Source organism: Ascaphus truei, chromosome 2, assembly GCF_040206685.1.
Source record: "Ascaphus truei isolate aAscTru1 chromosome 2, aAscTru1.hap1, whole genome shotgun sequence".
NCBI lineage: Eukaryota > Metazoa > Chordata > Amphibia > Anura > Ascaphidae > Ascaphus > Ascaphus truei.
Window position 1 is genome coordinate 67,170,715 of NC_134484.1, and position 27,052 is coordinate 67,197,766.

At 45.4% G+C, this 27,052-nt stretch overlaps 1 protein-coding gene across 2 annotated transcripts in view; it reads left to right on the forward strand.

Moving 5' to 3' along the window:
• The window catches only part of NIPAL2 (NIPA like domain containing 2), a 127,451-nt gene that overhangs the window by 63,104 nt on the left and 37,295 nt on the right, over positions 1–27,052 (forward strand). For both annotated transcript variants that reach the window (XM_075582654.1, XM_075582653.1), the window contains one exon: positions 5,452–5,573. In XM_075582654.1, coding sequence (XP_075438769.1) covers positions 5,452–5,573 — 122 coding nt within the window. The remainder of the gene's footprint in view (positions 1–5,451; positions 5,574–27,052) is intronic.

Sequence of the window (27,052 nt, forward strand, 5' to 3'; positions counted from 1 at the left end):
TTGTTTTTTAAATTTCCCTTTGAATCCAGCTGAGTACCATCTTTGTCCAACATTAGTCATTTTCATCTTTTGATGTGTCTGGCCCTCATCCATTTTAATTTATTTCCCCTTGTTTTGAGGATATAGACCTTTTTTGTTTGGTTTTGAACCCATTCATTCTTTTTCCTGACTCTTCAGGTAATACGCAGCATACATCTCTCCATACTTCTTTGAGTTGTCTGAAGCTTCTGAATTATCTTCACATTTAGGTTCCAAGTTTCACATCTGTACGAGAGCACTAGCAGACTACATTGGTCAAAAATGTTCCTCATGAGACACAGTGGAAGGTGTGCGCACTGTGCATGAAACGCGTCAGAGTATCTGCCAGGACTATCCATGTACTTGTTTTTAAGTTAATAAAACTTTATTTTTTTTAATTCATGCCTCTACCAGTTGATTTGGCAAGTTGTGCTCCAGTTTTTCCCCTTGGGACTTTTTTACCTAGTTCAACATGCGTACGGATGCACGCTGTGCTGGAGATCATCAGATCTACTTTCTACCTCCTGCGTCATGCTGATGGTGCAGTGAGATCACACACAAGCAAGGCCGCGCTGTGCGCAGCTGATTTCCCAGTGTTCCAGTCAACACGACGTCGCACACACAGTGCTCAAGTAGACACAGACGGAACCTGAACCGGAGGGGCTTACAGACATCTGTTAGCCCATTGAAGAGGTTTGCAGCACATACCGGGCTTCTCTTCATTAGCTGTGAATACAGCTTGGAGCTGCGTGGCTCACACTGCTTTTTCCCCCTCCTCCCCGCAGGATTCGCAAGCGGGTAACCGTGAGTACTTTATAGGCAAGTTATTGGTGCTATACAAGACTAGGCAGTTGCCTTTTTGACTTTATTATTGTCATTACTATACATTGGTGGATTTGAGGAGGGGCAACACATTGACATTATGAATATATACATCTTTTCCTAAAGGATCTTCAGTCACCAAATTTGCATATTCATATGTTTTCATTGAGCTCCGATATTTTTTAGGGCTGGCATCAGCCCTGAGCACAAATTCTACTAGCCAAGGTAGACGGTCATTGACTTCTAGTTCTGTTCCATTTATTTCAATCTTTTGACACATTTGTTGAACATTTCTTGGCTCTTGCTGAGATTCATATGGAGGCCCACATTCGTACTGTACTTGCTTCAGCGAGGTCTCTGATTTGTTGCTGCTGGTCTTCTGGACTTTTTGTAAAAATAACAATGTCATCTGGAAATCGCAGGTGACTCCGGTATTCACTGTTCTTTTTTTTTTCCTCCCAATTTCGTTTGTTAAAATCTTTAGTGGTGTCTCCCTACCACACACACATTTCATGATCCTTACCTTGCTTGTACATACATGTAATCTAAAGGTTGATGGGGTATTCCCGTAAATGTTCTTTATAATATCATTGTACACTTCTTCAGCACTCAATGGATTTAGAACTGCTGAGGTGTAGACAGAATCGAATGCTTTTTTGTAATTTACGAATCCTAAAATCAGTGGTATATAATATGTATTACTTCTGAAAATCACTTTTTGTATAACTTTTGATTTGGTACATTGTGTTGTATCCAATGTGAAATCCCGCTTGTCCTCAAGGCTGGGTGAAGTCCAGGGTCTGTTGCAGCTGATTAGCAGGTGTCTTTGTAAAAATCTTCTAAGTGATTAGAAGTACTGTAGACTGATTGGTCTGTAGTTATTGAGGTTGTCGTTGTCTCCTTTCTTGTGGATGAGGATAACTATGGCATTACTTTGATCTGGAATTTTCCTGTTCTTCAAGCAGTGTGTAGAGTTGCAAGAATTTTCTCTACTTCTTCCCCAGCTTCTTTCAAGATTTCAGCTGTAATTCCATCTTCCCCTGGGGTCTCCCCATTCGTCATGGACTTTATTGCTTTTGTCACGTTTTTAGGAAGGATGCACGGTACCTCATTGATGGTTTGTTCTCGCTCATCCTCTGGATTATGCCCTTTGTTCTCTGTGTTCTCGTACAATTTTATGTAGAAGTCCTCAACTCTCTTTATGATAAGTGCACAGTCTTTTATTATTGATTCATCGTCTTCTTTGAGTGCAGTGATTTGCTTCTTCCCAATCATAAGTTGATGCTTCATCTTCAAGCTTTTCCTATCTTCAATAATCTTCATCATACCACAGTTCAATTTTTTTACATCTTCATTTATACATTTGCAGATTGTTTTGCACAGCTCTGCATATTTAATTTTTGTCTTGGGATTGCTTCACTTCTGGTCATCTCCTCAGTAATTGTTTTGTCTCATGAGATATATTCTTATCCTATTTGTTGGTAATTGCTCCAGTTTTTTCTGCGCTTTCAATTACTGTCTTTAGAAGCTCTTCATAATTGTTTGTGTTCCCAAATATTTCGAGCAAGAAGGGATTTCACATGTCTAGTTGAAATTTTCTGCTGCCCTTGAGGTTATAGATGTTGATTGTTTTGTTTTTCTTTCCATCTTTGCGTTTAGATATCATTTGCAGAGAAACAATCACTTGTTTCTTGTTTGCTAGGATATAGTCCATTTAATTCTTGATTCCATTGGGTCCATTTCGTGACAATTTTCTATTTGAATGTTTCTTGAAGAATGAATTCAAGAATGAGATGTCCAAGGGCAGTTATGCTCGCACAACATGCACAAACCAGTCCACATCAACCTGCAAGGCTTGAAAGAGACTGAAGTAGGGGAATTATATCAGTTTTTCAATGTTACAAATTCTATCAATCTGTCTCCATGTCCATTCGTGTTACCTTAACCATGATTGATGACTTGTCTTTCTGCTGAGCAACAATCTTTGCATCGAAATCTCCTGTAACGATCCTGAGGTGACACTTTCCTTTATTGTTATTTTGTTTGATTTCATGGTAGAAGTCTTGCACTTCATTGTCTGCATGACTTCATGTTGGGGCATACACTTGCATTATTTGAAGCCTGTATCTCTTTGCCAACTAAATGACAATTCTGGCTGCTCTTTCCTGTGAGCTTTCATACTGTCATGATTCCCTCCCACAGTACTCCCTGTAGACCTGTAGGGGCACACCGAGGAGTTAAGTTCAAACCCAGGACCAGTAGAAACTAGAACAGTCCATGAGGCCAGCAGCCATTTTAGTTTTGGTATAAAACCCCACCCAGTCTGCCACCTTTGTGGATTCTAGCACCCGCTGCCGCTTCCTGAACGCCATCAAGCCCAGGAACAATCCAGCCTCTGGAGAACGAGGGCCATTGCTTTTTTGTGGGGGTACGCCCTGGACAAGCCAGAAACAACAACCCGATATTTTATCTGAAATAAACAACTTCAGAGTACATAGAATACAGGCTTGAGAGAGATTTTTCCAAGGTCATGGACTTTCAATGGAGATGTGGTCTTTTGAATAAACTCTGATCTTGTTTAATCAACTGGTGCACATTTCGGTGTAGCTGCAAGCTGTGTAAAAGAGTTTGTGAATTGCGACTGTCAACCTATAAAGCTGGCTGGTGAACTAATGGCAGTTTAATGGATTAAATGTAGGTGACTGACACTTTTGTGGATAACATCAGACCAGTATTTTTAAATGGCAACCAAATATATTGAAAGGTATTTACCATCTTAATCTATTTAGTGATAATACTGTTTAAGAATCTTACAATCTGCAGGTACACTTTTGATTCATTCTCTTTGTAAAGTATGAGACGATTTGAAATGGAATAGACATCTAAACAAAATAATTATATTCATTTTAAAATAGATCCAATAAACAAAACTTTTATGCTGATTTTTGAGCTTTTCTATAAAAACTGATCAAATTGATTTGATCCTATATTATGCACTCGGTGTGGGATTAAATATGTGGACTATTGGTCCATGTGAACTAATGTCTCTAAAAGGGGGTCAATTGCCCATAACTGGGGTACTCTGACATACACCAAATATATGTCCACATAGGACTAAAAGGAAAAATAATACAATTTTAATAACATCAAAATAATAATATATACACAGGAGAACGTTATATATAGTGAAAAATTGATCACATCCTCCAATAGGATGGCGAAAATAGGCCAGTAACCCGGTATGTATATAGGTGTTATTACACCACGATGTATTTCCCATATAGGGGTCAACATACATAAAAAGCAAAGGTGGATCAAATGTCTCACTAAGTGCTTTGCTATACTTCTGGAGTGTAAATATACAATCCAGTAAGGGTCAAGGTAGATAGAAGCAACACACACACACACACACACACACACACACACATACACACACACACACACACACACACCATGAGCCACAACAGTGTTAAACACATATATCAAAGTCTGATACCACCAACAGCCATGATTAGTGTCTGTAGCAGATGAAAATAGAAACACTTAATATAGTATGAGTGAATCTCTCCCTAGCCTTGCTAGGTATAAGTAAAAACAAGTATGTTATAATAGCGAGACCAACAGGGGAATAGCAACTGTAGCCACCACACACAATGTGTCATATAAGAGGAATTGGATACCAGGATAAAGGAACACAAAATAACTGTGTCAGTTCAAATAGTAACTTTTGCAGTGTGTCATAACCTGTGTGGCAAAAGTATCAGACCCTCCACTCTATCGCATCAATGATGCACCAGAAATAGACATACAGTATAGAGATGACAGCCTATGATGCAGACAGAGGCCCTAAAAAGGTGTAGTGCTGCAGGGCTGCGCAAACAGGGGGGGAGATTTTTCTGGGGGGCGCGGGCGGTTGCAGAGGCCCCATGCTATTTCCCAAGGCATAAAAATGAATGCCGGGGGATCGTGTGAGACCTCTGGAACCTCAACTTACCTTGCTTCAGCCAGTGTCTGAAAGCGTCTCTATGTGGGGGTTCATGCGGCGTGACGTCACATGACCCCGCGCATCGTTTGACGCTGCACTGAGCAAAGAGGGCGGGGCGCGAGCACCAGGGGAGAAGAGGCAGGGGGCGCAGGAGCAAAAGTTTGCGCACCCCTGGTGTAGTGTGTCCATGGTCACTTATTATATCTTAAATCGCATATAAAGTGTGCAGAAAAAATGGCTAGGCAGCCGAGTAAACAGGATACAAGCCGTGCTGCCGCTTCAAGATGTCGCCTCTAGACGTCTGCACTGGCAGCCAAAGTTCTGTAAGGAAGATCATGTGACCAGGCAGGCACTAGATGCAATTGGTTCACTGCTAGAAAGGGCAGGGCTCAAAAAGGTGGTGCTTTTTCAGAAGGGGAAGGGACTGTGACTTTGTACATGGTTGTTATAAGAACAGAAATGCCGGTTACATTAGAATACATTAAAAATGTCTTTAAAATTGTTAATTTTTTTAAATGCTTCAAATATTTTCTCATAGTACAGAGCTGATTTTTTTTTATTTCTTTTTTTAAACACGTAGGATATTGCTTGAACTGCAGCTTTAACACACACTGCATCTTTTCCAGGTGGGACCTTGGCGATTACAGGAACCTATCTCTTGGTGACTTTTTCTCCAAATATATCTCAGGAGATAACAGCCGTAAAAGTACAGACCTATGTTATTAGCTGGAAGTTCCTAATTTATTTGGTGAGTTTTTGTGTTTTCTCTGAAAATGCTTTTGTTACTTTTTAAAAAAAAAAAATTTTCACCCCCTGAAATAAAGAGCATGGTTCAGATTTTGAAACTGCAAAAGTTTCTCCTTGTATTGATTTCCCGTAATAGAGGTTCTTCCTTTATCCTTTATTCATCTCTTCCCCATGGGTCAATACAGATTAGTATTACCTTATTGGCAGTGGTGGGATTCTGCCGGTTTGCACCGGTTCGTGCGAACCTGTTACTAAAATTTCACAAGTTCGCCGAACTGGTGCTTAATTCTCTCACCTGTCCGGGCAGCGGGTGGCATCTATCGGCATCTCCCGGCATCTTTTCCCTGTATGCCTTCTCATTATGGCCATGCGGTTTCAAATGGAGGGGCGTTGCCATGCCAACAGGAACACAACGTGACGTAACCGCATCACGTGACGCCCCGATGCTATGGCAATGGGACGCTATGTGACATCATAACATTACGCAGGGTCACGTTGTCATGGCCACGTGGCGCCATGTGATGCCGCACAGCCATACTGAATAGATTTGCAGGGGGAACATGCGATTTATTTATTTATTTATAAAATATTTTACCAGGAAGTAATACATTGAGGGTTACCTCTCGTTTTCAAGTATGTCCTGGGCACAGAGAAAAACAAATAATACATGGTTACAAATACAGCTACATAAATGAACAGGGTATACATTATATACAAGACATTGCGTGCACAGTTAGAGATCTTATACTATATTAGTGAAAGCACTGTATGTTTGCCTGCCTGGATGTCCGGTGTCCCTAGGGGAAATCTCATTGGTCCCTTGGGTCGCCCGCCCCCGCACACCTCTCATTGGCCTGAGGCGGAGTGACGGCCCACACACACACACACACACAACACAGCAGCTCTATACACACACACACACACACACACACACACACACACACACACACACACACACACACACACACACACACACACACACACACACACACACACCACAGCAGCTCTATACACACACACACACACACACACACCACAGCAGCTCTATACACACACACACACACACACACAACACAGCAGCTCTATACACACACACACACACAACACAGCAGCTCTATACACACACACACACACACACAACACAGCAGCTCTATACACACACACACACACAACACAGCAGCTCTATACACACACACACACACACAACACAGCAGCTCTATACACACACACACACAACACAGCAGCTCTATACACACACACACACACACACAACACAGCAGCTCTATACACACACACACAACACAGCAGCTCTATACACACACACACACACACACAACACAGCAGCTCTATACACACACACACACAACACAGCAGCTCTATACACACACACACACACAACACAGCAGCTCTATACACACACACACACACACACACAACACAGCAGCTCTATACACACACACACCCTCTGTCCGCCCCCCTCCCCCCCCCCTCACGTGCGCCATCCTGCACTGGCTCCGGACGGGAAGCGCGGCCCTCCTACCCCAGCCGCTCCCTTACCTCCCCGGCGCTACCACCCGCTCAGGTAAGTCACTGTGCGTCCCGCCTCAGCCTCAGGCCCACTGCGCGTCCCGCCTCAGCCTCAGGCCCACTGCGCGTCCCGCCTCAGCCTCAGGCCCACTGCGCGTCCCGCCTCAGCCTCAGGCCCACACAGGGCGCTTCCTACCGCCGCTCAGCCAGACGCCACATCGAGCGGGCGCCGGGGGGGGGGGGGGGAGCGTGAGTCTTAGGCCCACACAGGGCGCTTCCTGCAGCCGCCTGCACGCCTCACTCAGCAGGACGGCACATCGGGGGACCAAGCGGCCGCCGGGGGGGGGGAGCGCGAGTCACAGGGAACGGGGGGGGGGGAGTCACGGGGAACGGGGGGGGGGGAAATGCCCATACATAAATTATGACAATACATGTGCCCACCGCTCTCCACCCCCCCCCCCACTCCCTTTCCCCCCCCCCCACTCCCCTTCCCCCCCCCCCGCTCCCCTTTATCCCCCCCGCTCCCCTTTCTCCCCCCCCCACTCCCCTTTCTCCCCCCCCCGCTCCCCTTTCTCCCCCCCCCCGCTCCCCTTTCTCCCCCCCCCGCTCCGCTTTCTCCCCCCCCGCTCCCCTTTCTCCCCCCCCGCTCCCCTTTCTCCCCCCCCCTCCCCTTTCTCCCCCCCCCCGCTCCCCTTTCTCCCCCCCCCGCTCCCCTTTCTCCCCCCCGCTCCCCTTTCTCCCCCCCGCTCCCCTTTCTCCCCCCCCGCTCCCCTTTCTCCCCCCCCGCTCCCCTTTCTCCCCCCCCGCTCCCCTTTCTCCCCCCCCCGCTCCCCTTTCTCCCCCCCCCGCTCCCCTTTCTCCCCCCCCCCGCTCCCCTTTCTCCCCCCCCCGCTCCCCTTTCTCCCCCCCCCCTCTCCCCTTTCTCCCCCCCCGCTCCCCTTTCTCCCCCCCCCCGCTCCCCTTTCTCCCCCCCCCGCTCCCCTTTCTCCCCCCCCCCCGCTCCCCTTTCTCCCCCCCCCCCGCTCCCCTTTCTCCCCCCCCCCCGCTCCCCTTTCTCCCCCCCCGCTCCCCTTTCTCCCCCCCCCGCTCCCCTTTCTCCCCCCCCGCTCCCCTTTCTCCCCCCCGCTCCCCTTTCTCCCCCCCCCGCTCCCCTTTCTCCCCCCCCCGCTCCCCTTTCTCCCCCCCCCCCCGCTCCCCTTTCTCCCCCCCCCCCCGAAACCTTTACAACAAATACTCACCTATTGTTCCACGAGTTATAAATAATACTACCTATTACGCATTTACATCCCGGGCAACGCCGGGTCTCTCAGCTAGTAATATATATTATGGGCGTATGAAACAATTACAGACCAGATTAAAATGTGAGACAGCCTTAGATTTGAAAGAACTTAAACTGGTGGTGGATGTGAGAGTCCCCCTCTTAGGTTGTTCCAGTTTTGGGATGCACGGTAGGAGAAGGAGGAACGGCTGGATACTTTATTGAGCCTTGGGACCATGAACAGTCTTTTGGAGTCTGATCTCAGGTGATGGGTGCTGCATGTGGTTGGGGTGAGGAGCTTGGTCGGATAGATGAGTAGCTTGCCCATGAAGAATTTAAATGCAAGACAGGAAAGGTGAACTTTGCGCCTAGACTCTAGTGATGACCAATCTAGTTCTTTGAGCATTTCGCAGTGATGTGTGTTGTAGTTGCATTGGAGAACAAAACTACAAATTGAATTGTAGAGGGTATCAAGTTTTCTAAGGTGGGTTTGAGGTGCCGAGCCATATACTATGTCTCCATAGTCAATAATTGGCATTAGCATCTGCTGTTTGATACGCTTTCTGACCAGGAGACATAGGGAGGATTTGTTCCTGTAAAGTACCCCTAGTTTGGCATAGGTCTTGGTTGTCAGGGTATCAATGTGCATTCCGAATGTTAAGTGGGAGTCAAACCATAAGCCCAGGTATTTAAAACTAGTGACAGGGGTTAGGGTGGTGTTAGCGTTGGTTCTAATCAGGAGCTCAGTCACTGGAAGCTTTACAAATTTAGTCTTGGTCCCAAATACCATTGTTACAGTCTTGTCAGTGTTTAAAAACAGTTTGTTTTGGGAAATCCAGTTTTCGAGTCTCAAAAAGTCAGACTGAAGTATGTGTTGAAGGTCAGAGAGGCTATGACTGTGTGCATATAGGATTGTGTCATCTGCATATATGTGTATTGAGGCTTCCTTACAAGCTGTGGGAAGATCATTAATGAACACTGAGAAGAGTAGGGGCCCCAGAACAGAGCCTTGCGGGACACCACAGGTGATATCCAGGGGGTTGGAGTTAGAGCCTGAGATGGACATATGTTGGGATCTTCCTGATAGGAAGGACTGAAACCAGTTTAAAGCATGCTTCCCTATTCCAGAGCTCTGGAGTTTGTTAAGCAGGATAGCATGATCAACTGTGTCAAAAGCCTTTGCAAAATCTAGGAATATTGCACCACTGACATTCCCCATTGTCCCCGTTACATTCCACACTGGATTTCATTGCAAACTTTAAGCAGGGTAGTTACGGTGGAGTGTTTGGGACGAAACCCAGATTGGAATTGGCTAGGGAAATTTGTCTTGGTATAGAAATCGCTTAATTGGGAGTGGACACATTTCTCCATGACTTTGGATAGGATTGGGAGAAGTGAGATTGGCCTGTAGTTTGAGACAGTGTTTTTGTCCCCACTTTTGAAGATTGGGACAATTCTGGCAGTTTTCCAGATCTTAGGATATGGCCTGTAGACAGGATAGATTTGACTATGGATGCAATTGGTTTGGCAATGGCTGGGGCACCAAGTCGTAGTAACCTAGATTGTAGTAAGTCAGGTCCACATTGGCTGCTTAGTTTTAGTTTGAGGAGCGCTTGTATAATCTCCTCTTCAGATACTGGGCCAAATTGAAAATTGTGGGCAGTATTGGGAGGGGGTGGGGCTATGTGTGTACTCCCAGGATGAGATTCAGATTTGTGGTTTGGGCTGCGTTTCGCTAATAAGTTAGTGGCACACCCCACAAAGTAATCATTGAATGCATTTGCAATGTCAGTGGGGTTTGTCAGAGTAATATCCCCCTTAGTGATATTACTTGGTTGTTGATGGTTAGGAGGCTGGAATATTTTGTTGATAACCTTCCAGAAGTTAGCTGGGTTTGATGTATTTTGGTGGAGATTGTCAGAGTAATATTGTGCTTTTGCATGCCTTGTTTGCCTTGTGCACATATTCCGCATGTGATGCCGGAGCATGCTGGGAGACGCCACCCGGACAGGTGAGGGGGGAGATGTGAGGGAGAGATCTGGGGGAGATGTGAGGGGGAGATCCATCTGGGGGAAATGTGGGGGGGGGGAGATGTGAGAATGATGAGAGGGACTGGGGGAGATTTGATGGTGAGGGGGAGAAGCTGATGGTGATATTTCACTATGAAAGGGCAGTAAGGTGAGAGGTAACCGGTTGCTAAAAATGTTGAATCCCACCACTGCTGATTGGTATGTGTGCTGGGAACACAGATGAGAAGTGAGAAACTATGGCCAATATTCAGTAAGCAGTCATCTGCCATAAGATGTTTACTGGTGCTGGTAAACCCCTTATGGCCCATTGACTTCAAAGGGCTGTAATGTGTCTCCCACTGCTGGAAGGTGTCTTACTGCAGGAGACTGATTAGAATATACGTCCCAATATACAGAATACTGTAACTTTTTTCACTCAGAGCTGGTGAATACTTGAGGCCAATTGTAGGATAGATTTCAGTATTAGATGGGGTTATTTTAACTCCAGCAGCGAAGAGGTTGATAATAAAATGTGTATACCTTTTGGTATTATTTATTCAACGGCAATAGTGCCAATCTGGGTACTATTGCCTGGCAACTCCCATTGATGCCCCAATTGGCACTATCGTAGTTCAATGTTCGTGTCTCAATACATTTTCCTATTCATAACCATTCGTTTTAGAAGACAAAAATACCTACAGTATCATACTGTTGGACTCCAATTAATAATGTCTGCATGTTAATAAAACCTGTTTATGGTTTTAAAACTGTCTAAATATCCTCTCTAAGTTTGTTATTGTCATTTCCGAAGCTGTTAGAAAGATGGAGTGTTAATGACTAAATTATTATTTATTTATTTTTTAGGCCATTTCATTTCCAATTGGTAAATGTATAAGCTGGTGTTTCTTATATTTCCTATGAGAATAACTTGGTTAAATGTGTCCAGTAAATAACGCTTTTGAATTTTTTTTCATTGTATTGAATACATACTGTAGGATAGCATTTTGATAAACGAATGCTGTTGTTTTCCAATTGGATGCTGCTGCATTGCTCTTGGAATACAAATATATAGTTTGCATCAATAAGAAAATCTGCTTCATCTGCTTCATCAGTATTCAGTGGTTTGAGGGCTGACTGGCATCAATTAGTACAGATTTCAGAATTTGCACTTTGCACTGGTAATCTCCAGCAATCCTTTTCCTGTCATATCTGCTATTGATCGATCTTCAGATGAACACCGCAGTAACATTATTATCCTGTCTAGAGGCTATTCGAATTTCACTGTATAAACTCTGCCACGGTAACGTACTGGAAGTGAAGCGTGCAGCATGGAAATGGTGTAAGAAACACCAGCAACACGGCATATTTCGGTCTCCCAAATAATTATGTACAGTAAATGGAGAATTTTGAAGATATGCATTGCAGGGCCGGCACGATGTGTTTACAGCTTTCAGCGGCCTTATACATTTTTAAATGTGCAAAACATGTGGGTTTGCAAAACGATATCTGCAATGTGAAAACAATGTCTTTATACGTGGAAGTAAACATTTTGGTTATTTTGGTTTCTTTGGAATTGAAGAACTCTTTTTTTTTCATCAGGGCCTCTAGGTGTGGGGAGCACTTAATAATCTTGTTTACTCAACCTCTAGCCAGAGGTCAGAGGATCGATAGAGAGGAGGGAAGGAGGCTTTATTTAAACTCCTGTTCAGCGCGAAGTGATTTTACACAAGAAGGAGTACCTGCAGTAACTCGCCTTCCTCCATTCTTCTTACCATGTTTAGCAAATAAAAATACCACTTCTGGGATACATTTGGATGTCTCGGACAGGCCTGCAACCCTGTCTTTCCCCAGGAGGAGTGGCTTAGGGAGTTAATCAGAGACTGTAAACAATGACACTGAGTTCGAATCATGCTCATGTTGAATAAGCTACAGTACAGTATCAACCAACCTTGCCCTGGACCCAAAAGGTTGAAACCGCTGTGAGTAGGTTTACTGGTTATGCACTAGGGGTCCATGTTCAAATGGATAAGCAGTAAAGAGTGACTCATAAGTGCTCATTTGCATGTCATTACCCAAAATCCCTATCTGCAGTGGAAGCACCGTTTGCCAAGTGATAACGGGGGAAAGACCGGGCAGTAGACCTGTCTAAGACATGCAAATGTGCCCACAAGTGGTATTTTTATTCGCTGTACGGTGGAGGGTTTTTGTAACATTTATGCCCACCATAACTTTTTAATGTCTAGTTATACTGTACCATGTTTACAAACTAAAATGCACTGCACATTCAAAGCACACGCATTCGGTAAACAGGCCCGAGCTCACTGCTTGCAAACATTGCAGAGGGGGCCTGCTGGATGCTCACCTTGGAGGTGCCTGTCTGAGGCAGTATGCTGCAGGCAGGTGGAAGGGAGGCTTCCTTGACAGACACCTCAGTGGGCACCCTTCAGCAAGCGGCTGTAACACCCCTATCCCACCCGGCTGTATAGAGAGAGGGTGTACATGAATAACAATGTCTTTGGTTCACTATGACAGGGTTTATACCTGCTCATTAGAGTGTTAGCTCAGTGGTTACCTCTTATCTCAGAGTCTTCTCTCCATGGAGTCAGGCCAAGGCTGTTAGGAGTGGAGTGCAGGAAAAATAGAAGAAAGGGCGCCAGGAACTTTTCAATAGTATGGTCTTTATTGTCTGCAGGATCAACATACAAAAGAGCAGTAATCAGGACAGGCTTGTAGTGAACGTGGCATCACCATAGAATAGTAACCTTTCCTCCTCCAGACAGGAGTCCCTGTAGGCAATGCAGAACTAGTACCTTGCACTGTTCCTTGAACGTGGAGGCTGGATTCACCACCTCCCACGCAAGAGTAGCCCCTCTTGGTCACCTAGTTCAAGGACCCTGCACTCGGGAATCTCATCCCTATCTGTTCCAACAAGGAGAAAGGCTTTCCCTTGGTCTTCCTGCCTGAAGTATATAATGACTACTTTGGGTGCATACCTTGGAGTCTGGAACTCTCTATAATAGGAAGGGTCCCCCCTTATATATTCAGGTGGTGTGAACATTCTGCTCCCAGTAACTGGGCAGATCTAGCTGTAGCAAGTGTGTCACCCCACCAGACACATGGCCTCCTAGCACTTTCCAAGGCCTCCCCAGACAATGCATGTGCCTGAAAGTGCAACTTTATACCTTAACCAGGAGACTAACTCACATACACAGCCTGGTACTAGCTGTTAATTCTGGCCCTGCCCGCAACTGCCATAGCTTACATGTAAAAAAGGGTAAATAATCTAGCAGGGTGCTACACAGCTCTGGAGGCCCACTCCACAGGCCTCTAACAGGCACCCTCCAGGGCAGCAGGTAGACTCCTCCTTCCACCCCCTTCTCTCTACCTCCCCCCTCTCACTCTCTCCCTCGCCCATCTTCCTCCCTCTCCCTCCCCCTCTGTTTCTCTCCTTCATTCTCTCTTTTCTCCTCCCCCTCTCTTCTCTTCCCCCTCTCTTCTCTTCCCCTCTCTCTTTTCCTCCCCCTCTCTTTTCCTCCCGCCCTCTCTTCTCCTCCCCCTCTCTCTTCTCCTCCCCTTCTCCTCCCCCTCTCTCCTCCTCCTCCCCCTCTCTCTCTCTTCTCCTCCCCTCTCTCCTCCCCCTCCCCCTCTCTCTCTTCTCCTCCCCTATCTCTTCTCCTCCCTCTCGCTTCTCCTCCCTCTCGCTTCTCCCCCCACTCGCTTCTCCCCCCTCTTGCTTCTCCCCGCTTCTCCCCCCTCTTGCTTCTCCCCCCTCTCGCTTCTCCCCCCTCTCGCTTCTCCACCCTCACTTCTCTACCCTCTCGCTTCTCCACCCTCTCGCTTCTCCACCCTCTCTCTCTCGCGCTTCTCCACCCTCTCTCTCGCGCTTCTCCACCCTCTCTCTCTCGCGCTTCTCCACCCTCTCTCTCTCGCGCTTCTCCACCCTCTCGCTCTTCTCTACCCTTTCTCTCTCGCGCTTCTCCACCCTCCCTCTCTCTCGCTCTTCTCCTCTCTCTCCACCTCTCTCTCTCCCCCTCTCTTCCTCTCTCTCCCCTCTCTCTTCCCCCCTCTCTCTTCCCCTCCTCTCTCTTCCCCCCCTTTCTCTCTCCCCTCCCTCTCTCTCTCCCCCCCTCACTCTCCCCCCCTCACTCTCTTCCCCCCTCTCTCACTCTCCCCCTCTCTCTCTCTCCCCCTCTCTCCCCCTCTCTCTCTCTCCTAGGAGAGAGTAGGTGTTGAGAAAATAGAGCAAGCGAGAGAACACAAGGAGTTTAGTGGCAAAAGGCGGGAGGCAGGCAGGGCAATAATTAGAGCATGTAACGCGTAGCTCACCACAAACGAAGCACGACCGCGGTGCTGAGGTAGGGAATTGAGAAACACCAACCCACAACTACGCGGGCACGCCTAGGATGTAGAGTGGTCGTGCAAGCCAGGTCAGGATTAGAGATGTGAGAATAGTTGAGGTTACTTGCTAGGTCAGGATTGGAGAGTAGCGGATCGTCGGGGTACGTAGCTAGGTTCAGGATAGGAGAGTAGCAGATCGTTGGAGTACTTAGCCAAGGTCAGGACTGACAGGAGCGTGGTCGTTCGTAGCCGGATCAGGAGAGGAGAGATGTGGAGTCCAATGAGAGAAACAGGGTCAGGCAACAGGAGGGTAACAGGCAAGGCAAGGTCACAGGAACTGAATGCAGCAAGGCATGGCGTCAAACTAGATTATGCTCAGCAATGAGAGTCTGAAGCAGAATGGTATATAAAGGGAGATCCTCAAATAGAAAGCCAGAATGGGCGTGCCGGAGCAGGGGGCGGAGTCAGCACCTGGAGACAGTCAGATCGCGCAAGATCCGTGCGCGCGTAACCAGGCCATGAGATGGCGCATTCTGGATGTCCATCGCCGAAGGGTCTTTAGGGTGAGGAGACAGTCTACGGCCGCCAGGATGGCGATTCCTCACAGAGAGACAGGTAGGGTCAAGCTTGCTGTTCTTGAGTAAGGGTATAACTGTTGCATGATTGAAGGAGGCAGTATTGTCACAGTGTTAGTCAATGTCAGATACATATCTTTCGTGGGCCTTCTGTGAAAGTGTCTGCCTGTTTAGGCCTTACACACTCTTGCATCTCTTGCGGTAGTGTAGAGGTTTCAGCGTCTTCATTGTCAATCTGATGTGTGGTGTCCTGGTGAGGGTCTCCGTTCTGCCATGTAGGCCTTTGTGTGTGGCGTGCAGTCTGTTACCTGCGCCAGTGTCAGACAGCTTCGGATAGGGCTGGTCGGTGTCCTGTAGTGGTTGGTTATACTCGCAGGTGTCCGTTACTCTGATCTGTGTCCTGGCGGATGTCCGTAGTGTGGCCCTTTTTAGCCCTAGCTGTGGGGACAAAGTGCAGAGGAGGATCTGAGGGGCTTCTATGTCACTTGTACAGCTGTGCTGAAGTGTAGTATGTCTGCTCACTCTGCAGCTGGTCTGTGCCCAGCCTGCCTTCAGTGGAGCTGTTTCTTACTGTTCTGTCCCAGGCTTACTGTGGCTTAATAAGCTGAGACAGGCAGATAACGTAACTTCCATTTTGTATGAAAGAAGGACTTTTCTTTGACTTTCTGATGTTTATTATGGGAATATAAACAAAAATGAAGGAAAAACATTGGGTGTATAAAAATAAGGAATAGGTAAGAAATAATACAATCGCAGGGAGCAGTGGGAAGAAACCAGGAAGAAGGCTGCAAGCTCTAAAAGGAAGTAACTGCAGGCAGCCCTGAAAGAAACAGGCGAGGTCTGAACCAAGTAATAGGGGCAGAGGAAAGAACCAAGACCCCAGGGGTGGGGAAAGGGTGGTTGCTGAGACAACAGATTAACCTAGCAACAGCATAGGCCGGAAACAATAAGAAATGCTAAAACTGGAGACAAAACAAGCGTCCTCCATAGCAGCCGGAAACCATTGGAATTTAACTCTTCCTTCTAGCTGGGGTAGGGCAAGACTTCTGTCGCATGTTAAAAGGAGGTTTGGCCTGTTCCCCCTTCAGTTATTCTTGTCTTACCCAGAATAGGGTAAGTTCCCACTGATGTCTCTTCCAGTTGCGCTGAGGGCAGCTGACATCACTTTCAGTCATGTGTGTTGCTGGGGGAGACCAGGGGCAGGACAGCCAGGTATTTAAAAGATACCCTTTGCCACTACACTTTGTTTGCAGTATCTGTTTTCACGCAGAATTGAATTTATTTCTCTGCAAACTTGAACAAGCAGAATCTGCCTCTGGAACATAAAAGCCTTCCATGCAGTTACTCCCTACAACTCGAGCAGCCTCATTGTTGACAGCTTTGCACTGCTTGCTACCACTGCCTTAGTACACTGGCGACACACTTTATTTGAGCTCGGCTAGTCCCACGAATTCGGGTATACCCGGGTGTATTGAGGTTTGTGACTGTTTTCTGCCCGAGTGCATTGAGTTATTTTCCAGGCAGGGATAAAGCATTTTATTCCCGCTGGCTGCAATACTGCACAGTATATATATATATATATATACTGCATTACAATTCATGAATTTATGCCATCTGGTAGACACGCGAAGCATTGCAGCCTATTAAATCCTAATCATTATCATTTAACAGATCAGCCTTCCATCAGCCAGGCATGAACCCAGGCTGGGAAGGCAAATGCAACGGGGCTTGTCAGAGGTGAGGAGCGGCGCATTCCAGGTATCTGCCAGGTACATACCGGGTATTTGCTCGAATAAAGTGTGTCGGTGCAGTAGTCTGATCTTCACAGCAGCTATACTGGCATTACTGTTCTTTAACAATACAGTATGTCTGCCCCATCATCTTCAGGGGACCAGTAATCTGAGCAGCCGTAACTGGACATTCGGGCTGCTAAGCCCAAGAAAGCAGCTTCAAAATCCAAATATCATGCTACCTGCGATGTCAAATTACCAGCCTGTCATCCCAAGAGGCTGTGTTAGGAAAATTATGGAAGACACTTGTTCTGCTTTAAATAACTTAATTGGCTGGATTAAATCCTCTCTCATGCAATCTTTTGAGAAATTAGGTGAACATTTAGCTCATTAGATGGGTGCAAATAAATGTCCCAGTTTTCAATATATATCAAATAGTCCACGGTCCGCTTCTTTTCTCAATTCATTCAGAGACAATAGAACACATCTTTTCCAGCATCATTTCAGTCCGTTGCATCAGGTTTTCAGGCATATTGAATTTAGTTATAGAGTGGAGAATCCTTAGCTTGGTTGTGTTAAAGCTGCAGTTCAGTCAATATCCTGCATGTGTGTTTTTTTAATAAATCAGTTCTGTAGTAAGAAAAAATACTTTTAGCATTTTCTGTTTTTAAAAAAACAACTTTGAAAGACCAATTTTCTTGTATTCTATTTTAACAGCCATTTGCTAAGGCACTGCCCCTTCATGTCCTGTCACAAGCCCTGGCACACCCATTTGTCAGCCCTGCCCTCCCTCTAGCACATGTCAGTGCAGGAGTGCTCATGAATATTCATGAGCTTCCACTGAGAGAAAGAAGCAGAAGAAAAACAGATCCCTTCACTAATGATGTCACCAAATTTCGCCGATCAATACATGGAGAACGAATTGATCTGCAGCTATACAGTTCTTTAGGTAATTAGAGATTGCACATATAAAACTATTGAAGTAAAAAAACTAATTAAAAAAAAAAAAGACTGGGGGCGTGGCTTGGAGTCAGACCAAGATGGCCGCATTTTACTGAAGCTCCTCAAGCCTTAACTCGCAATCCACAGCAATCCTTGCTTATCGCCAGCCAAATAAACTAAATTCCCACGAATTTGGTCAGCTCACACCATACAGATTATTTTGAGCCTAAAAATGTAATACATGGACATTACAAAGATAAACAAAAGTAAAGAAAAATAAACAGTGGCTCCAGGGGCCTATCGAGCTCCACCATAGAAGAGCAACCTGTCCTGCCCGACATCAACTGCTACAGAGGTGAGTGGGAGAGTGAGGCGAACGAGGAGAAGGGGCTGCAGAAACTTATATCTGGACCTGCAACTCACTGCGGCTCTGAGTCCTGTGCCACACACAGCACTCTCCAGAGCTAGACATAGAGAGACCCATCCCTCATCCCCTGCAGACAGGCAAGCTTAGAGAGGGGTCGCAGCAGCTATTTACCCCTTAGAAAAGGGCTGCCAGTGCGCTCCCGGGAGGTCTGTATCGCCGGTCCAGGCGCTGTCCCACGGCCCCCCCCCCCCCACCCCCCACATTGACTCCGAACTGTGGCGGCCTCGCAAGGTGCTGGACGGCTAACAAGATGGCCGCTAATGTGTAGGGAGAGGAAAAGAAAGGAGCTGACATCCGACCTGCCAGTACCCCCCCCCCCCCCCGCTGGGACACACGATCCTGCCTCCCCACAGGCGGTGGGCAATAGAGGGCTCCGGTGCTCAACAAGCGGGAACATTTTCAGAGCACTGAGCGTGGGGCTCCGGTCTCAGAGCAGCCTAAAATGGCGGCCGGCCGAGGCTGACTCCACTATCAAAAGAAACTTCTCCTGGCAGGCGGCCGCTCGGGGTGAGCTGTACCAACCTACCCCCTGCTTACCTGCGCCCCCCCCGCGCCCCCCCCGCCTGCCTGTACCTCTGAGGTGGAGACGGAGCTGCTGCGGGGAGCGGAGCCGCCTGCTCCATGCGTTCCAGACTGCGTGTCAGCAAAATCCAAGATGGCCGCCGCAGATTTGAATTAAAGGTGCAGATCCCCACAGAATAAAAAAAAAAAAAATAAACAGAAAATTTAATAAAAAAAACAGCCTCACCAAGCCAAAGGACTGTGGATTGACTGGGGCTACCCACCATTAGCAAGAAAAGAGACAGACAAACAAATTAAAGATAATAATTAAATCTCATCTGTGACAAACAAATTAAAGATAATAATTAAATCTCATCTGCACTACTACAGCTGGTGGGGCCCGTCCCTGAGCACCCTACGCAAGTGAAAATTACCAAAACAAGAGTACATAACACTAATATGTTTCTCGGAGATGCGCTCGTGGCGCAGTCCACAATGACCGCCTAAAGCGGGTTCCATGAGGCGGCGGGCATACCAAAGCATCTAACAAAACAAAAGAAGTAGGAAACGCATAGATTGGAGGCGTTGGATATACAACACCCTAGAATGGCTCCGAAAAAACCAACGCCGCAAGACTTCTTCAAGACAAAAGAGAAAAGTAAAGCGGGCAGGTCAGACAGCAGAGCGCCATCTCCCACCCAGTCAGACACTGAACATGAACCTGAGGTATGTGAACAAACATCAACCAAAAAAGACATTGAGAACTTATATGCAAGCCTAAAAACCTTACTCCACCAAGAGCTCCAAAGCGCTCTCAAAGACCTCAGAACAGAGGTCAGCTCTATAGGAGAACGCACAGATACGCTGGAACATAAAGTGGATGAAACCATTAACAACCAGACCACTATGGATACGGAGATCCTGGCCCTAAGAGCCAGAATGGCCGCCGTGGAGGAAAAACAGGAAGATCAAGAAAATAGGGCAAGAAGAAACAACCTCAGGTTCAAAAACATTCCAGAGACGGTCACAGATCTGGAGAGAGCAACAACTGAATGGCTACAGACCCTTCTCCCGGAAACGCCCCCAGCATTACTGATCCTGGACAGGGTGCATAGAGCGCTCAGACCGCGACCACAAGCCGGAGATAGAGCTCGAGATGTAGTGGTGAGGATGCACTACTTTAAAACTAAAGAAGCGATTTCTAAACTGGCATGGGAAAAAGGAGGGCTGAAATGGGGAGATGTGAAGATAGACGTGTACAACGACCTAGCTCCATCAACGCTGTTGAAGAGGATGGCCCTGAGACATATCACAAAAGTCCTGAGAGACAACGAAATCCGATACAAGTGGGGGTTCCCATTCCGCCTCATCGCCACCAGGAATGGAACGCAAGCCTACATGAGGGTTCCTGAGGAGGGAGTGGACTTCCTAGAAAGACTGGGATTGCAACCCCCAGACTCCATGTCCAGCGAAGAACACAGACCGCCTCCCGTCAGACCCGTATGGAAAGAAGTGGGCAGAGGAGCCACTCCACACAGAAGAAATCCAAAGGAACCCCAGAAATCTTAAATCTTAGGTCTATGCAAAACCTGCTAAAGTGAAGAAGACCCGTAAATCCCGACATAAGGAACTATGCCCAAATGATAGACTGAGATGTGTTATATAAATCCAGATAAGAAATAAGAAGGGGCCAGCGTCATTCCCTCCCCCATGGTTGAGCGGGTAACCCGTAAGGTAGAAGTAGAAGTACTGGTACAGTACGCAGAATACATGTAGCTAGGCAAAAATAAATAAATGAAACAGAAAAAATGTAGGAGGGGGGAGTTGTAGACAAGATAGGGTAAATATATGATCCCGACTGCTGAGTCATGCTTGCTCTATATAAAGCTGGTCACAATGGTATAGAGGTACACATTTGGTAAGAAAGGTCTACTATATTAAATAAAAAATAAACAAAAAGGGATAGAAATGTTAACTGTTAAAAAAAAAAAAAAAAAGTTGATTTGTTGAGCGGGCCCGCCGCCTGGGACCGCAGTACGGTCCGTACACACCCAAGGTTATGGGTGTTGGATTAGCGCTACTGCGCAATCGCAGAGAAAGTTCGTTCACGTCCAGTGAACACACAAATCCAGGCTATGTTAGTCACCTGGATTACCCTATATATGTTGTTTTATTTTTGATGTTTACATGTTTGAATGTTGTCATTACTGTACGAGGTGCAAGGATACCCTCCGGGCCGACCCTCAAGGGACACCAGAAAACGAATCCACTAGAGGAGAAGACCTCACACCCAGGTAAATACAAATGACACTAACACTAATATCACATAACACCAAGGGATTGAACAATGTGGTAAAAAGGAAGCTAGCCATGACAGAATATAAGAGACTTTCAGGGGACATAATATTCCTACAAGAAACGCACTTCACTGCTGGCTCCACCCCCACGTATTGGGACAAATTATACCCCCAGATATACACAGCTTCGGCAAAGGACGAAAAGAAAAGAGGGGTGGCCATACTCCTAACAAGGAACTCTCCATTCAAGGTAGACAGGGTAAAAAGGGATCCAGAGGGACGATACCTAATAATCACGGGGAGCATAGAAGATACACAAATAACCCTAGTTAATGTCTACGCACCAAATGAAAATAAGAGAATATTTTTCACAAAATTGTTTCGATTGCTGGGCACAACCTCCCGGGGCCGCCTGGTCATGGCGGGAGACTTTAATATAGCCTTAAATGAAAAACAAGACAGATCTAAACCTGCCCTAGCTAAGACAATGGCTGCCCGAAAGGGGGAGAGAAAAACCCTCAGAGAGGGACTTAAAGAGTTTGATTTAAGGGATGCATGGAAGGAGATGAATCCGCAGAAAAGGGACTTCTCTTTCTATTCAGCCCCCCACAAAGTATACACAAGGATAGACTACATATTTGTAGATTCCTTACTGATCCCAAAAATTACAAAGGCTACAATACACCCTATTACTTGGTCAGATCATGGTCCTGTTGAAGTGCACATTGTCGACATACACAAACAAACAAGTAAAGGGACATGGAGACTAAACGAGTCTCTATTAAGGATGCCAGAAGTCATAGCTGAGATCAGTGACGAGGCCTCCAACTACTTCCAAATAAACGAAGGTAGCGTGAACTCACCCTATATCCTTTGGGAGGCCCATAAGGCGGTGGTGAGAGGAAAGCTTATCAGTGTCGCTTCGCATAGAAAGAGGGAGAGACAGAAACAAACAACAAGCCTGCAAGAAAAGATAAAGACCCTAGAGGAGGCACATAAAGTAGACCATAGTATAGCCAGGGAGACTGAATTGCGGGACCTCAGAGGGAAACTAAATTTACTACTTACGGATAAAGCTGAGAAGGCCATAGCATGGACAAAACAAAAATTCTACGAGAAGGCCAATAAGGCCGACACAATGCTGGCCACAAGATTAAGGAAGGATAGAATTCAATCTAGAATACATAGCATCAGAAGAAAAGACGGAGTGTGCACAACAAACCCACAGACAATAGCTAATGAATTCACCACATATTACAAAGAGCTATACAATGGAGACAAAGTAGAAAAAGGGAACTCCACCATGAAAAAACAGAGAGCATTTCTCAGAAAAATAAATTTGCCTAAACTCACAGAACAGGATATAACAAAACTATCCCAGCCAATTACGTCGACAGAGGTATTAGATACAATAAAGGGGTTGAAGAACTCCAAGGCCCCGGGACCAGATGGCCTATCCAACATTTACTATAAAAAATTAGCCCACATATTAGTTCCCCAACTACTAAAGATATTTAACAAAGCTCTTGAGGGAGAGCAGTTTCCTCAAACGATGCTGGAATCAAAAATAATATTAATACATAAAGAGGGAAAAGACCCCACCCAATGCAAAAGCTACAGACCGATATCCTTGATCAATAACGATCTCAAAATATTTTCCAAAATATTAGCCACAAGATTGAATACGTATCTTCCGCAACTGATAGACGCAGACCAGGCAGGATTCATACGAGGTCGTCAGGCAGTGGATAACACACGAAGAACAATTGACTTAATCCAGATAGCCAAACACAATAGAACGCCTTCGATGCTACTATCTTTAGACGCGGAGAAGGCTTTTGATCGTGTTGACTGGGGATATATGTTTGAGACACTTCGAGCATTTGGGGTAAAAGGCAAATTTATGAATGCTGTTACATCACTATACGGCACACCCACAGCTAAAGTATCCTATATTAATATGCAGTCTGAGACAATCCACATAAGGAATGGCACAAGACAAGGATGCCCGCTGTCGCCCCTATTGTTCGCATTGGCGATAGAACCGCTAGCAGCCCAAATCAGGGCAAACCCAGATATCGGGGGGATTAAGGTCAAACAAAAAGAATACAAACTGGCATTGTTTGCCGATGACATATTGTTAACCATTTCAAAACCCTTCACCTCACTCCCAAACTTATTTAGTAACTTGTCAGAGTTCCAGAAACTATCGGGATTTAAAATAAACAACGAAAAATCCGAAGCCCTAAATATAAACCTCCCTCAGGAACAACTAAAGCTAATAAAAATAAACTTTGATTTCGCTTGGAAGACACAGGCCATAAAGTACTTGGGAATATGGTTGACTAACTCACCCGACACTATATACGAGACCAACTACCCATCACTAATAAAAACGCTGAAAAAAGAATTAGAAGAATGGTCCAGATATCATATATCATGGTTGGGTAGAATAAATGCCATAAAAATGAACTTACTGCCAAGAATATTGTACCTTTTCCACACACTTCCAGTACAGGTCAGAGCCAGGGACATGCATGAGCTGCAGAAAGCTATCACAAAATTTATATGGAATAACAAAAAAGCGAGAATACAGCTGCCCACATTATATAGATCCAAACAGTCAGGAGGGCTAGCTTTGCCACACTTGTGGCAATATTACCAAGCGGCGCATGTAGGCCAACTGGTTCACTGGCATGCACACAAACAGAGGAAAAAGTGGGTGGAAATTGAGTCCGATGTGATATCTGGGTCATCCATAGAAATGATACTGTGGTTAACAAAAAAAGAAAGACCAGCTCTGAGGGTGCCCCTGGAATCGATCACGCACTCGCTAACCATGTGGGATTCATTGAAACTTAAACACGGGCTAACCACCTACAAATCTCAGATGGCACCACTATTTGAAAATATTAGCTTTACCCCGGGCACGGAACCAACAGCGTTTAAAGACTGGAGCAAGGCAGATATCATAAGGGTAAAAGATCTATGGGCAAACAACGCTATAAAGACGTTTGAGGTAGTAAAGAGAGACTATGGCCTCCCTGACTCGGCCTTTTTTAGGTATCTCCAATTGAGAGATCACATACAGAGGTCAGGTCCGTATAGCGACTTCACAACATTTGAGGATTTGTGCCTCATGGGGGAGGACAAAAAGGGCCTAATCTCTAAAGTATACAGCATACTTGCAGAAGGCAAACAGGAATTGGGGATACAGACCAAATGGAGGACGAGGTGGGAAGAAGAGCTGGGAGAACTAGATCAAGAGCAGTGGGATAACATATTTGAAGGAATAGCAAAGAGCTCCACATGTGTATCAATAAAAGAAAATGCATATAAAATGCTCCACCAATGGTACTACACCCCACTACGATTGTCCAAATTTTTCAGAAACATGTCCCCAGTGTGTACAAGGGGGTGCGGCCAGCAGGGATCGTTTATACATATGTGGTGGACGTGCCCAAAGGTAACAAAGCTATGGAGGGCCACACATGATATGGCGCAGACAATTCTTGGGTATGACTTCCCCCTGGACCCCTGGAAGGTACTGCTATGCAGGCCAATTGAAAACATAGAAAAAACTGATGACAAACTCCTGACACACATATACACAGCTGCCAGATGCGAAATAGCCAAAGCCTGGAAACAGGAACAGCAGCCGGCCATACACGCTGTAAAAGCAAGATTATGGAGGATCTGTCTTATGGAAAAACTGACGGGGATACAAAACGACACAGTACAGAAATACATAGATGTCTGGGAACCGTGGAGAACCTATATAGGAAATAGATATCTTTCAAGGGCTACTCTCCAGTCCTGAAAATCAAGAAATGGGTGAGGCAAAAACACACTAGCTAGGGAAATTATAAAAAAAAAAAAAAATATATAAACAAAAAAAAAAGAATCAAGAGCTTCGCTACTGAGACAACCTTGGTGTGATGGGAGTCGTAATGGTGTGGATTGCAGTGGTGGGCCTGGAGGGTATCCAGTATCCAGTATCCAGTGTCGGATGCTCTACAAATGCATGGAGGTTAAGCTGGTATGACAACAAAAGAAATGAATATTATAAAAGCAATGACAATTCCTTCTTTTTCTTTTTCCCCTTTTAAGTCTTTTGAGTTAATTTTCTGTATTCATTACTTTAAACACTGTAATAACAGTGATGTCATTATTGTCTCCCCATTGAATGTGTTATCCATATGATACAACTGTATGTGACTCGCAAGTAACATGTTCCCCTTTTTGTGTTTTGTACCCCACTCCCACTTTTCTTAACAAAACAAAAAAAAAAAACAAATAAAGAATAAGTTTACAAAAAAAAAAAAAAAAAAAAGACTGAACTGCAGCTTTAAATGATTCTGAATTCTATCAATCAAAATACAATCTTTATACACATCCTTAACGAGTCTCAACATAGCAATCACCCGTTCTTTTTAGTCAATCATCAATGTTTTAACCAATATTTCTTCATTTACCAATATTTACTTTGATTTAGAAAACCCTCTTTGTTCTGTCACTAAAACTATAGGACTAACGATGATCCTAATATTTTAAGTCAGATCTCTATTGTATTGTCTTTTACTACTAACTATTTAACTAACCTTTTATTCCAAACTCATGATCATATAATATTCAACTCGGCAGCATTAAACATACAAAGTTTTATAGAAAATGGAAATTAATGAAGCAAAACAGATTCTTACGTCACATAAAACATTTCTACACCTGCCTGTCTTCAGACAGATTTTTCATTTTATCTTTGCGGAGGCAGCTAATAATTTTCGAATATAATTTCTAATTTTATACTAAATTAGTTATTTTAACTAGTTACATGTTGAATATATATGTATATAGACAATATAGCATCTTTATTATTCTAACTTTAAATCATCCTTCATCCCAGGGTAATCTCAAAAGTTCCAGATCTCAATTGTCAGTAGACTTAGAAGACAGTCTCTTGGACTTTCAGGATCAGTCGGCCTTTTCTGAGCTGGATGAGGGGTCCTCCTCCTCCGAAGTGAATGTCCAGAAGGAGCTTGGGTCATTCAAAGTAAATTTCATTGAAAGATTGATTTAAGAATATGTACAACACATTAAACATTGAAGACCCTAAGGAGGAGCTTGGGGTTTTGTATTAAGTGTTCCTCGCTCCATGAATGCGGCTAGGTTTATCCCACAGCTTCATTCAAGGAAGAAGATGCAAAACGTGGAGTTATCATGAGGTGGACATGGCGATTGCACGAATAGCAAGACACAGGATAGTTCCTCTTTTAAAGAACCTGTTGAGGGTGTGTTTTACGGAAGCTGTACACCACTGTGGAAACAACTTTGAAACAAGCAACTGCCAATATATCCAGAATGGTGATAATCTCAGTCGCAAATTTGGAAGACCGAAATGATTTTTCGAACCTCAAAGATGCCATTGATTTTCTGTGTGACACAACCATGGATGTCGTCTGGCTTACAGCGAGATCCTCAGCGTATGCCGTAGCGAGGGCGCTGTGGTGGAAACTTCGGTTGGCGGATACATCTTCCAAATGCAAGTTGTTATCCCTGCCTTATAATGGTTATCTTTTTGGAAAAGGTTTGGATGACATCCTTACCAGGCTCTCTAGCGTGAAGGGCCAATACCTGCCACAACAAAAAAGGCCTATAACATCCCTTCTGAGACCACCAAGTCCTAGCTTTCAGGAGGGCATAGCCTACAGACCAGGCAGGCCTTTTAACAGAAACAGGGAAGTGCAGCCCCCGCAGTTCCAGCCACTAGTCAGGGACCTGCCCAGATCCACTTTTAGCCGGTATGGACTGAAGAAGCAGAACTCCTGAAAATTTGCTTTACCTGGCTGTGCAGCATACTGTATGCCAGTTGGGGACAG